At 38.0% G+C, this 14,724-nt stretch overlaps 1 protein-coding gene across 6 annotated transcripts in view; it reads right to left on the reverse strand.

Annotated features, from left to right (window-relative positions):
- The window catches only part of LOC122970753 (calcium-activated potassium channel subunit alpha-1-like), a 97,900-nt gene that overhangs the window by 51,229 nt on the left and 31,947 nt on the right, over positions 1-14,724 (reverse strand). For all 6 annotated transcript variants that reach the window (XM_044336941.1, XM_044336946.1, XM_044336943.1 and 3 more), the window contains exons 3-5: positions 8,846-8,907; positions 3,010-3,103; positions 2,777-2,888 (exon numbers count right to left, since the gene is read on the reverse strand). In XM_044336941.1, the coding sequence (XP_044192876.1) occupies positions 2,777-2,888; positions 3,010-3,103; positions 8,846-8,907 (268 nt within the window). The remainder of the gene's footprint in view (positions 1-2,776; positions 2,889-3,009; positions 3,104-8,845; positions 8,908-14,724) is intronic.

Below are 14,724 nucleotides of genomic sequence, written 5' to 3' on the forward strand. Positions count from 1 at the left end.
TTCAGGCTCCTTTCAAGAACATTTTGGAAATCAACTGCTTATGAACTCAACTAACTCTCAGCCAACTAAACTCAAATAACTTTGTGACCCATGTCTCTCTTTCCAGAAAAATTCCTGGGAAATTATCAGAAAATGACAGGCCCCTAAATCTAGCATTACTATATTTTCTTTTCTATCCCATTAATAATCTTGTTGATGTCTTTAAAAGTCCTGACACCAAAGTTGATAAAGAGTACTTTAGAGAATTTGTATTTGAGGACATTTAGTTTCAGTGGACAATTTGATACTAAAAGCCTCTCTCTCTCTGCTTTTATACTTAAGCTGGGAGAAAAAGCTGCAATGCGTATCTGCCACCAAGATATGAATATCTTATCTGGAAGAGTAATGTCCTGTTTACCTCTTAATATTTGGAACAGTTGCACTGGATTATTTTCACAGTGAGAGATAAATGTGCTGCTTATGTGGCTGCTCGTATTTCATACCTGCTGGTTCAGAGCCGGTCAGAATTTAAAACTTCTAAGTGCAGTAAAAACTTATCGTTACTAGCTGCTGCATGAACATCCAAACAAAACGTGTGTCATGCTCGCACCCACGAGCTTGTCATGCATCAATGAATGTGTGTGAATGAGCAAATAATAGTGCGTACTGTGTGTTTAATTGTGTCAAAATGTTCAGACAGGAGGACTGGCAGATTGGCTGAGCGCCTGGTGAAATGTGGAGTTTTGATCAGTGGAGGGAGTCCGACAGCTGTGATCACACAGCACTGAGCTGGTTATGACCTCATAACCTGTTCAACCTCAGTTTAACTAATCAGTAAAGCAGTCACTAATCCTCCATGATTGCTCACAGACCACCTGCCCCCCTCAATGTTTAGTTTGAAATAAAGCTATCTTTCATTTTAATATGTAAATTTGAACACAAATAAAAGCCCATTTTACTAGACAACTGATATAATACAATACAAACATTTTCAAACCTACATTCAGGCTCCTAACTATGTGCATGAAAACTAACAAATACAGCATATATTAGCTGTTCTAAACACCTGTTTGTGTTTGACAGGAAGTGCTGCATTTTGGTTTGTGTGAAATAAATAGAAGAAATCCACAGTTAACACGAGCAGTGGGAGCTGTGCATGGCTTAACAGACAACCAAAAGATCAACACCTACACCTACACACACAATATCAACAAAATCACAGCACTGCTCAAACTGTGTGACTCGGGAACTCTGGGAAATGCAGCCAAAAAAAATCACCAGCAACATAACTCATGCCATGATTAAAAAAAAAAAAATGTTTACCACTTCAAAACCATTGTTATAATATCAACAATGATGAGAGATTTGGTTGGTACATTTTCTGAGTTCTCCATTTTCCATCATACCAACATCCTCAGCAAAACCAAAGCCAGCATTTCACTGTGCAGCTGAATTGTTTAATTCAAAGTAATAAGCAAAGGCTTAAATGATAAAATAATGTAAAATAATGTACAATGTACAAGAAAACACAGATGTTAGACCCAAAAGCAAATCAAACATAAAATTTAAAATTATTCTCAATTAGTCATTTAAGCTTGAATATAAGCACTGTTTGCTACAACTACAGTGATGAAACGGCAAATAAACATGTACAAAACAACAACATTGCCCAAAACAATAACTAGTATGACAATATAATGATAATGTGAAAGAAGGTATCAACATAAATGCCAGCTATACTCTCGCATGTCCACTAGATGGCACCAGCAACCAGCAGTAGCTTGTTCTACTTTTATTGTTTTCACGCCAACAAGTAACATCACATCAGCCCAGAGAAAATACACAGGCACATTATGCAACAATATCTATCAAGCTGTCATACTGACTATAAAGTACAGGGTGTTCATTGCTAAGAGAGGTGCTGTTGTTGGCTACAGGACAGGTTTGTTTCTCAGCTGACAGGAGAAGAAAAACCAGCTATGGAGACCCGTAATGCAGAAAAAAAATGATTCCCCATAATCCTCTAATTCCTTACAGACCTCTCCGAGTGATGAGCTTCGCACATTTAGCAGATTGACTTCTATTCTAGCGCTCGAGCCCCCAACAAAGCCTATTACCTTTTTTTTATCCATTCGCGTACTTTTCAATCACAGCATGATTTCATTCGAGTGTTATTGCAGGTGTGCTGGGGAGCTCTGCGGGAGAGATGAAGGGCAAGTGAATGACACCTGCAGCGCAACACCCACTGCCCACAACACGCGGACGAAGACATGGAATCGATAGAAAATGACATTTCCATTCAAACCAACTTTCAAAAATGCACTTTTAAATGGCACACCAGCTGACAGCCATACAATATTTGATAGTGTTGTCATGCAAAAGAGACGTGTAAAGCTCAGAAAGCTTTTTTGTCACCATGCTTTTCAGATCTCATGCTGTGCCATTGGTTTTTAATTTGATACACTATGTTTACATTAACAATGAAGCTCATTTGAACTTCTCATGCATGTCATGCAATGTCCAAAACATAAAGCATATATCCATGACAAAATTATCAAAATTATATGGCTAAAGTTGTAGGTGTGCCCATCTATTGCATCTACACAAAATACCAAGAAGTTCCCGTTTTGCAGCAAAGTGATGCGCTGAGATTATCTGGTGAGTTCACTGGCTGCTGTCACACACAGTAAATCCACTGGGTGGCACCACAGACTGCTAGGAAATAAAAACTTAAAAGATCCACTGTATAATGCTTGGTCAGATCATCAGCCTCAGTGAGAGATGTGTGCATCCTTACCAAGCCAGCTCCTGTTCAGGTACACAGACACAAACACTGGAGGCACCGTGAAGAAGTCCACCACCGAGTTCACCTCCAACCAGAACCACAGCTTGTCATTGGCAGCAATAAACTGCAGAAAATAAAGGAGAATTCAGGAGCCTTCAGTTAAACAGTTGACTTGCAAAGATGTAAAACTACAAATTTAAGATGTTTTGTTATCTAAACATGAAAGAAACATTGGTTTTACTTACGCGGAGGCCAAAGTACAGCAGGAAGAACACATTGAATGCCATGTCAATCTGCAATGTGAAGTCTTTGTAGAAGTTCTGACAGGACTCGATAGGACTGTTAGAGACAGAAACAAAGCATGTTAATGTCCAAGGACAAATGCTGACAGCAAAGTGAGAAAATCAATGCATTGATAAATTACAACCACATTTCTTTTTAAAAAAGCATAAAAGATGCATTCTTCTTTTCCTGAAAATGCATTTTTGAGATTTCTGAAACAAGAGGAACATAAGTGTTCAAAAAGGTGCAATAGTTGATATTTTCCAATGTTTTTTTTCTGTTGAGGAAGGACATGCATTTATTGTCATACAAGCAATAACTTGTTGATATACCTGATTAACCCTTAAATAACTGCAGAACAATCTGAAGAATACATTGTATTCCAGGTGCAATATTACATAATGAAAATGGTGCTGTTTACCTTTTAGGCCTGCATTTCTGATCTTACAGATGTTTCAGGTAAACATTAAGTCAAACATAATGGAAATGCAGAGCCGAAGCAGTAGTTTAAGGGTTAAATGCATGCAGGGTTCATATCGTCTTTTATGAAATCAGGCAGCCATAGCAAATGTAGTGAAGTCTCACCCTCAAAAAGCTTGTATCTGGCACTAAGAATTCAAATAAAGAGAAATAATTAACCAAGTAAATGTGAATGTAATACGTTAGTATGATGCTGTAATAATAATCATGACCTAGAAGTGTGAAAAAGAAGACCCCATCAAAATATTATTCACACCTAAAATGAAACACAAGTTTACTGTACATTCAAAACTTAACAAAGCGGTGGATAATTAATTAGTGCACAGCTGTGCTGTGGAATATATGTTCTATTAATATATCATTTTAATGAATAGATCAATCAAATGAATAAAAATAGAATAGAAGATATTTATGATGGAACAGTGACTGCTTAATTATGTTGACAATAAAAGTGCACAGTAGAGATTAATTGATTTGTCAATCAACAATTTTGATGTTTAATTAATCCTTTAAGTAATTTTTCAGTCAACTATGCCAAACATTCACCGGTTCTCAATGTGATGATCTGCTGATATTCTCTGTTTTATATGATTGTAAGTTGACATATTTGAACTTTGGACTTTTGGTTGAACAAAACGAGAAATTTGAAGACGTCACCTTGGGCTCTGGGAACTTGGTTTTCAAACTATTTTAAAATTTGAATTGCACAAAACAATTAATAGATTAAACATAAAAAAATCACCTATAGAGGTGGGGTCAGGAGCCCTCCAAGGGGGTTACATTGTACTTAAGGGTTGTCAGATAATTAACAGGATATGAAAGCAGAAGACAATGTATATTTCTTTGACACAAAATCCTATGAAAAAAACATCATTTTGAAATATATTTTGACTGTAATCTTTGCTTTTTCTTGTGAACTACTGGATAATTTTACCTCCTCAGTCCTCTAAAATTATTCAAATAAATGAATCTGAGAAGGAAAAACTACTCTCTGGCTAAGTCTTCACAACTCGTGGATATACGCAACTTTTGACAAAGCTTTTAAGGGGTCAAGAATTAAAAGGTTGGGAATCACCTACTTAATGCACAGGTTATTATGAATGATGCATTCCTTATGCGCAGTCTTGCTTCTCTGCAGCATGTTAGTGCCAAGCACGTCCCTCTCATACATTTAGTTTGTTTTTCATGCCTCTTTGTTAGTCCACTACCTGCATCATGCAGGGTCCCTACACTCACAAGCTTCACTAATGCACACCACATCACTCAACAGCTACAATCTCAGCCTGTGCTGTTTAATACCACTCGGATTAAAGCAAATTGCTTTTGTTATGTAAAAAAAAAAAATCGAATAAACTCTGTTTAATAAAATACTGCCCTCATAGAGTTCATGAGGTGACATGAAAATACCTCTGGGATTATTTTGAACCAAACTGATGCACAGCAGCGACACTCGGTTGATCATCCGGTTGATAATACTGATCAAGAGGTTGGTATATGATGTGGAACACTCACATTCATATCTAACCCTCAGTCTAATCAGGGTTGTATTTATAAAAATCCTTCCTATGCAGCCAGAGGAGGGCCTATCGGCTATCGACTTTAGGAAAAGATAAAGCACAAATAACAGATAAATGATTCCTCTTGACCTCAAACTATGCTAAGGGCTTTATGACAACAAGAAATTAAAGATCTTGATTCAGTTGTTGTCTTTTTCTTGTTACAAAACTACTTATATCCTGTTTATGGAAAAAAAAAGCTGCAGAATTTTCAAGCGGTTACAAAAGATAACCTGTTGTCTTGCTTCAGAAAACAAGCTACTTTACAAGCCAAATTGACAAGTTTTGGAACATTTAGCAAGCTGCACACACTTTTTTGGGGGGAACTACAATGAAGCAATTAACTTTTTGACTTTTGTAAGATATCTGACAAATGGTTGATGTTTTGATTGTATTTACTGTATTCCAATTTATATTGGACTACTTGTTCCCCCTCTGTTGTATCTTATCAACTCTTTGGTTAGTTTGTATGTTTGTTTCCTTCTCCTATATTCAACCATAGGTGTAAATTTAACAATTAATTTGTTAGATCCAACTGTCTGGGCTTGTGTTTTAGTAATTTTGTTCTTCTCAAAAATAGTAATAGAGATAAAAACATAAGAAATGATAAAAGAAATTCTCTCCAGTCATCTTTCTGGCACCTCTAAGAATAGTCCCAACATGTTGGATAGTTCTGCCCTCATTAACTGTAATGACACGTCAGCCCAGCAAAGTCCCTGTCATGGCCGGTTGACAGACCATATAGTGGAGGCAGACCTGCGGCGCTGAATAATTGAGTTCCAGTAGGCCTGGTTTGGAAAAGGACTAAGCCTGTTATGGATCACGAACTCTCCCTGCCCAAAGTAGCTCTGGTCTCTCTCTTCCTCATTCAATTCAAGCTCAAACAGATAGGATAGCTCACATGTGGAAGGCCTTAATTTTTTCTGATGGCACTGCATGTGATTCATTTGAGTGTTTACAACCTTAAACAAATGCTGAACAAAAGCTAAATCCGCTGGGGGTGAAAGGTCACACAATTCACTTTAACTGGGTATCGTTTGAAAATTTTAGATATAGGTGGTAATATTGAGTGTTGGTGCAGATAAACTTGTTGATACTTTGCGTTGAGGAATACTACAAAACTCTTTTTTTAATTAAAATAAGCCAAATGTGTGAAATGCATCCATTTTAATGTCTTAACACAAGCAGCCATGCCGAACATTTCCTATATAAATTAGCAAGTGCACCATTAACAAAACTGTGATTTAAAGCTTCACTAATTGTTCATATTAACAAATATAAGTAAAGTGAAAAGGTTTGCTCCAGTTGCAGTGACAAAACCAGAGACAATCATCATGCAAATTAGAACTTTGAAATGTTAACAGAGACTATTTTAGCTCACAGTTATGGTTTTACAGCCTGCACACTTACTATAACGTTAAGGTTTGGGCTCAACACTCTTTTCAAACCTTTTTCCAGCAGCAACCATTGGTTTCCAGTAAAAAAAAAAAGCTCAAATAAACAGACTGCACGATACAGTACCTGCCCAGCACAAAATGGCAGACAAAGTTAGCCAGCTAAACATTTGAATATTGGACTTATATTTACCAGGTGGACAGAAACATGACTCCAAATGAATGCTAATGTTGCTCTCTGTCTGCTGGATTTTTAAATAGGCAATAGTTAGCCGTAACAACATTATGGGAATTAGCTTATTAGCTGTTGGTTTGTCAGCTTGTTGTGGAGGTTTTTTTTGTGCTCCCCAGTGGCCAAAATATCAATTAATGCAACTTTACATCAGGAAATACCTTATCAAAGCCAACAACACTAAGAATCTGACCAAGCATTCAATGCCAATATTTTTAATCCTTGACAGTTTTTGATATTAAGTGTAATGGACACATTAGCATTGGTCCAAGTTCGACCTTAATGAAACAAATACAGCACAGAGTTTTCTGTGTTCATCTCATCTCACAAGTGGGACTACATGGAAACACAGTGGGCAAAGTAAGATATAGCCTATCTAAAGCTTTATGGTGTAAAACTCCCTCTGGGACCTAACCAACATCTTCATCTCAGTGGATCTCATAGCTTGAGCTCTTCTCAATGAATCTAAGCGAGTCTGCTCTGTCTCAGTGTGGCTTCCAGCCAGGTCAGCCTGTCCATCATATAACAGCCTCAGCCACCTCAAAGGACTAATTACAGGAAGGGCTGTATCTGTTACAGTCTGCTGCCACTTAGAGGCACGCAAGAGAGCAGCTAACTGGCTGCTCTTTGGCTTTAAGTAGGCTTACTGGGCTTGTTGGGTTTACAGGTAGTGAAAAAATACTGTTTGAATAATGGAAAGACCTGGATAAGACTGAATAAAAACTGGGACAAAAGAGCCGAGTGGGATGAACATGATTATAAAAGTCAAACAGATGCTGCAGGACCATTCCTCATTGTGTACTTTCTTATGCGTGAAAAGGTTAAAGAGAGAGGTCGAAGGTCATCTTTCAACACGTGAAAAGGTATCCAGCACCGCTAGCAGCAAGTTCTGAGAACAGGAGGCCACAGATGGCATTGGTGAGGATGTAACTCTACCTGAGCTTGGTCAGATAATGAAATGAGATCATGCTCGCAAACCACATCAGAGCAGGCCAAGCTCTCAGCTATATGTAGTCTTATGAAAACAAATAATCTGAATGCCTGCCTCCAGGACCATGAGCCAGATTACATGAGTTTACAGCCCATTTTCTCTTCCCTGCTTTAAAATGACTCCCAGCGGGGACTCCCTTTAGGCTTGATAAAAGCTTTTATCCCGGTGTATTTTGCTCTAAGTCTTAATGGCATGTCCTGTCCAAACATCACCGGGCTGCAGTAACAGTATACTGTCGCAAGCGGAGCTAAAAGGGTCTTCCGCTTCCTCTAGTTTGATGAGCGATGGTGATTGTTCTAACCAGGAACTTGGGTCCTTTCCTGCCTGTTAGGGAGACTAACCCTTTCATTACAGAGATTAAGCAAATTTCATCTGTGAGCACTGGCTGTTCGTCCACAGAGATTGCAAGTAAGCCCGGATCAGTTACCTGGAAGGGGATTGGATAAAAACAGCCAGCAAGTGCTTGGTCACAAATACCATATACAGAGCACAATGCACTTAATGTTATTAAGGCTCGTAATATACACTATATGAGGATTTACATGACTGTAGGGAACAGATAATCTCTGAGGCTAATCTAAATCATAAATGTCTGCAATACATACAATTTTCCAATGGTCTATTATAACCTTTATAATTTCAGCAAAAAATATTTTCACCAGCAGGATTTTAGTGATTTAGACTGCTATATTACCATAATACATACAGTATAATTAGTAAATGTACAGGTACAGCAAGCCTGGGCACCTTATTAACACAGATTCAAGGCCACCACTCAGTTTCCTGGTCTCTTGGTTTTAACAACCTTTTTGAATAACAGCCCACACTGTATTTTATCCATCCATCTTCAGACCTGTTCTGGTTGGTTTCATCGCTACAAGGCTACATTCCGATGATGAAAGTATTAGCATTCACATAACCACATCTCAAGAGTAGATCTGACCTTATGGTCAAATGAGAAAATGTGTAACTTGAGAGGAAAGTTTTCAAACCGAACTCTGAAAAATGATAAAAGTAGTCTAGCTACTATTCCAAATGTTGCAGGACTCATTCATGACCTATAAGCCAGAGTAGCCTCCAGTGATCAAAGGTGGTAAAAATAACAACTCAATAAGATTAAACTCAAAAGTTAGAAGAAATACTTACTCAGAGGAATCTATGAAGTATATTACAAGGGCTCCAATGCTGAGAGCAAATACGAGCACCACCTGGAAAACAGGAAATAAGGACCATTTTACTCAAGTTATCATATAATATAGTCATAATGCTATTACCATATTATTTCCATCCAAATATGCTTCAACATAAGAACTGGATAAGAACAAGACAGTAGTTACTTTATTCAATCCTCAGCTGCTTTGCACTTTTTATGCTCTCTATACACAGAGACACAAAATGATTTAGATACCTTAAATCATATTGTAAACGTGGAGGTGCTTACAAACACAAATTGCCCCTTTTTAAGAACTTATAATAATAATACTATAACCATAACATTTTTTATAGTGCATTTTTCTAATCAAGTTATAAATTGCTTTACCAGGAACATAAAATACAATATTAACAGATGAAATTAAAGGTAAAAAGAATATAAAAATTTAAAAATGCCTTACATACTGTTTATGTGTATATAATGTTTTGAAACACATTATTAATTGATCTTTCATTCTAAAACTGATGGTCTATTTTGTCAGAAGGATAAACTAGATAACCTTGAACTCAATGTGAACAGAAGAGCAAACATAATGAAATTATCTAAATGTGTTTCAAGGTTTGTAGCAAATGTATAATGCCTATCAGTGAGCATCCACAGACCTTGATTCATCTCGGCAGCCTGTTAGAATTGTGTTATATAAACCAAAAAGAAAGAGTCACAGTTTGGAACAGCAGTGTCACAAACACACTCATCAGTTACTGTATATCTGGCAGTGTAAATAAATACACAAGAGCTCAGCTCATCATGTAAATTGGCAGCGGAAGAGTGGGCGAAGTGACAGAATGTGGCTTCAGCTTTCACAGACACAAATAAGGAAGGATACAGCAGAGCCTGAAGCTTCGGTAGCCACAGTAGAGAGCAGCATGATAATAAAACCGGGGCATCACTTTTATTCTGTCACTCTGCCTTTCTGCACAGGGGGAGAAGCTGCTGAATAAACTGAAGCCTGGAGTAAGTCGATAGACTTTGAGAGCAGGCTGGGAGGCAGGTTGCAGGGTAATAAACATGAGATCCAGGATTGTTAGCAAACAAAGCCGGAGTTGTCAGGTGACAGCTTTGACACTGATAGAGCTCAAGTGAAACTTACAGCCTAAACTGTAAATACAGATAGTTAAGTGAGGAATAAACACAACATCAGTCAGCACATCCTGATACTCCGAGGTGACCGCTTCCTCAGTTTAGTCAATATTACCTGTAGGAAACAACCTGTGTTCTCACCTCTGGAAATGCTGTTGTCACTGAGTATCACACAGTAAAATTCAAGAGTGACTGCTGTCATGTTGTGTTTGTCCAACCAGAGAAGAAAGTGGAAGATTATCAGAAATAGAGGGCAGCGGACAAAATCTCTGTTACCTAACTGGAGCATCCTTTTTTTATAAAGTAGGCTAAAAACCAACTAAACCACAACACAGTTTATGAGTTTATTTATACATTTCACTGTGCATCAGTTACAAAATACATCTTTTCTACCATTTGGGTCAGGCATGACCTAGATTTTAAATTCTTAAAACATGTTAAATGTACAGTATAACAGATTTTTAGGAGTCAAAAAGCACAGCATCTCAATACCATTACGAAATGTCCTAATTTTCCCTTTTAAAAGCCATTGCTAATGTAGATGGGACATAGATAAGAACAGAAAGGTTCCTCTGAGACAACAGAACAAATGTTTTACATAGTGAAATACGCTCTGATCCTACCTGGCTTTCATCTATTTAGAAATGACACAATGGCCATCCTGAAAAAGAAACCAATGGGCATCCATAATGAATGAGCTCAGCCTAATACATTTCCATGATGTGAAATTGTATTGTCAACCTGCAACCACTGATGGCTTCGTAATGACAAAAAGCATCCGCATGAATTTTTAATATACCCTTCCTCTTTGAAAGCCAGGGAATCTCTCTCTATGCCTCTGAACACCCCAGTTTAGAAACTGGAAGCAATGTTGGTGCAACCCTAGAAATGCTAATGTCACTGGCAGAGGGAAGATTCAGTGATGGCAGTAAATAAAACACACAGGCTGCAACAAGGAGGGGGGGCACTCATGATTGGATCTGTCAATGAGGTGACAGCAGAAGGTGCCAGTGTTCATCATTCATATCTGTCACTGGATAATGAGGCATCACATCTGTATTCTCAACATTTCCAACTCCAGCCATTTGCTGGCAGATGGCTCCACCCACAAGGGGCACAGTAAACTGGGACCACTGCATGAGTCCCTCTACATGATGACCAAGACGATTTGCATTTATTCTTTCCAACATACTTTTTCCCTTCACTTAATTGTACTTCCAGTGACACAATAAGAGAGAAAAGTCTGTCACAAGTCTGTCACAACAAGTCCCAAAACAAGTCCAAAGTTATTTGACACAAGTCTGAGTCAAGTCTCAAACTTGTTAAAGCAGGTCTGAAGTAATTTAAATCCAATCCAGGTCAAGTCTCAGGGTAGTCAGAGTAAGTCTTGAGTCAAGTCTGCAAGTCCTTGAGGGCAGGTCCAAGTCAAGTCACAAGTCATAACAATGATACACTATTTGAACATTTTTCTTTCCAACTACTGTTAATAGTGTTTTTTATATGGCTGAGAACAAGTCATTTAAATGTATAGGCCTAAAAATTAAATATTCAAGCTTTATACAAAGTCTATCTGTCACTGTCTGATTTCTTTATTGTCACAAGATTTTTTTAGGACAAAGCTTTAGGTTGAACTGAGGTTCAGAGAAGGTGTTGTATGTTGTACAGATTATAATTGCAAAATGTAGGAAAATGAGGTTGGTTGGAAAAAGTTTTACAAACTCTTTTCTAAAATATCTCCAAGTCCAATCATGATGTGTTGAAAGGAGGTTGGCCAAAGCTGCCTGTAAAAATGATGGATTTTTGAAAATGAAGTAAGTGCATTTAAAGTCCACTTTCAGAATAGATTCTGCCCATGATGTACAATATGTCAGTGCTCTGCAGACAGCACCACCAGATTTCACCCATTCAGACGTCAACCTGGAAATATCAGAGAACCCACTCATGCTCCTCCAGTCTTCCTGGAGTGTGACTCACCATGAACCAGCATGAATAACCTGCTAAAAAAAAACACACACACACTTCACCTGGACGGAAAAATCACTTTTACTGCAGGGGATGAGCTCAAAGCCCAGGATAGTGTCAGGTCTCACTAATATTTCAGTTTTACTTATTTAATTATTTTTGGTGGGGAAAAGAAAGAGGTTAAAATAAAACATTGGGAAGTGATGAACCAAGGATGCTTTTTTACCTCAAGATTTCAGTCCTGGTAAAGGCAAGTGTGGTTTCATACTACAAGTCTGTGAGTTCTGTGGGCAGCAAGCACTCCTTGAGCAGCTACTTTGCCAGCAACTGTTGTATCTGTTTACAGCACATCCAAACAAACTCATGTTTTTATAAAGAAGTCAGCCAATTATTTGTCTTTTCCATCACATCACAATCATCTCTGATCAGATTTCATGCTACTTATGACACAAGTAGTTTTATATAAGGCTGTGGTAAGGAGATGGTTAATTTGCAGAGAAGTTCAGTTTAATTTGCATTAATAGTAACTCAATACTGTGACACAATGTTAGGAGGAAACAGTAAACAGTGAGGCTGATATCATCAAGATGAAATTACAAACAGTAACTCTGGATTACATGCATCGTTTGTGTGAATCCCTCTTGTTTAGGAAGGCCATCTGAGTCCAGCACAGGAAAGGAAGACCCAACACTAAAAAAAAGAATGATTATATAAAGGGGTAATTACAAAATGTAAATACATTGAATGGTTATTGCAGATAGCAAAATGCTGGCCATAAATAGTATCAAAAATAGGGTTTGTTGTCATAAAAATCCTAAGGATGAAAATTTTTTGTTGATATATGCAATAGTGGCCCAGAGTCTCATTAAGATTCAGGTAAGATAAAAAAACATGTTTTCCAAATTCTGCAGTGGGAGGTCGTTATACATTGTGAGCTGCATCTAAAAACAGGATTCAGAAGAACAAGGGGTCAGTTTGTTCCCTATTCACTTAAACCCTTCATCACTGTGTGATCAAAGCTCTCATTGATGGGGTGCCAGAGATTTGTGTGTGCAGTCAACTGACTGTCTTTGTTTAGGTTAACTCTTCCAGTCTGAGCTGACACCATTTTCCTATGTGTCACATCCTGTTCATGAGTCTCTTACTTTAACTGTGTGGAACTTAATGTGCATCGGAGCATAAGGCCCTGACCTGGTGTTCCTCATGGGTGACTGTCTGACCCACAGCAGCTATCCCAGGAACACAGTGCTACTGTCCAAAATAAAATGACCTAAGGACTATTCTCGTGAATTCCAGCCAGCCCATCTGTCTGCCCTCAAATGCTACATAGATTAATAAGGCATCTTGGACATAATGGACACTCACATAACCTCACAATAGAGGAGAAAATCAATGTCCCTTTTTTTAGCTGAATAGTGCAATCACAGACAGCGATAAGAATTGCGACACAAGTGAGTATCCATTTTTTCTTGTTTAGATTTCTTTTTCAGAGCTTAAAAAACGTTTTTAAAAAGATGAGTGGCAGAGCGATACCCAGCTCAGAATATCCTGTTTTAATCGATAGGAAGATTTTCTCTAGTATGGAAATTGATTCGTTCATGTTCATAAATTTTATGAACCAAACGCAAGAAAGCTCTACTCATAATGCATGTTTCTCTCCATGAAAAACTTTAGTACAACTTTTGCACTTACTGTAATTGAGTCTTGTGATTTCCGTAAATTATAAGAATCAATTACATCTAATTTGTTCTGATGCTCATGTGCTTCCATCAGATTTACTGAGCTGCTGCAAATGTTTGTGTGATGGGCCTTGAATTGTTGGAGACACTTTGGTCATCATGACTGTCCTCACTAACAAGACTTTGTTTACAGCGCTCCTGCAGAGTTTATCCTTCGCCAAGGGTGATAACAGCAAATTAGCATGTTTACGACAATGGCCATAAATGTGATAGACCGCATCCTTGACAAACACAGACACTAAATGAACATTTGAGACATTTACGATATCATTACTGTTGAACTCCAGCTCCTTTGCAGCTGACAGGACATGCTACAGGATATGCGTGACATGTGATGCAACGTCAGCTCTACAATCTCAAGCTATTGATGTAGTTGTTTCCATGCTGACAGTTAGGGAGAGAAATATTGGCTGTTAAGTCACCATGATAAATGATGACCACTCAACTCGTTATGACCTTTTGATCCTTTGAGGCTCTTAACTATCTATTTGTAGCACTTCGAGTACACACAGAACATTCGTCAGGCCTCAAATAGGGCTTCACAATTATGGCTAAAATGATAATCCTGATTATATTGCTTTGAGATTTGAGTTGATGATTGTCAATCAGACTTAGTCCGTGCTGATTAGGTTAAACAATTACTTAATGGCCCTTTTGTGCATGAACATTGAGGCTATTTTCAACTATGGCAGCACAATCTTAAAACTGTACTAATCAATATTATTATATTAACAATGGATTAAATGGCCACGTGTAAATGTGGAAGGTGTCGCTTGTAGTGATGAACCCAAAGAAATTATCACCCAACTTAGCAGTTCCCCTCTGCTCTACGGGCCACTTTAGTGTCTTTGGGGTCATTGTTTTGGTTTTACAGCTTACTTACTGTTTTGGTTCAGTCTTACTGCTCTAATAGCTTTGCTTTAAGCTGCAGCAGGCAGCGATTATCAGAAAAAAGCTCTGAAAGCCACCGTACACTACCTGCCCAGCATCAAAGGACAGACAAAGTTAGCAAAAATTCAAATTTGTCTATT

This window comes from Thunnus albacares, chromosome 20 (assembly GCF_914725855.1).
Source record: "Thunnus albacares chromosome 20, fThuAlb1.1, whole genome shotgun sequence".
NCBI lineage: Eukaryota > Metazoa > Chordata > Actinopteri > Scombriformes > Scombridae > Thunnus > Thunnus albacares.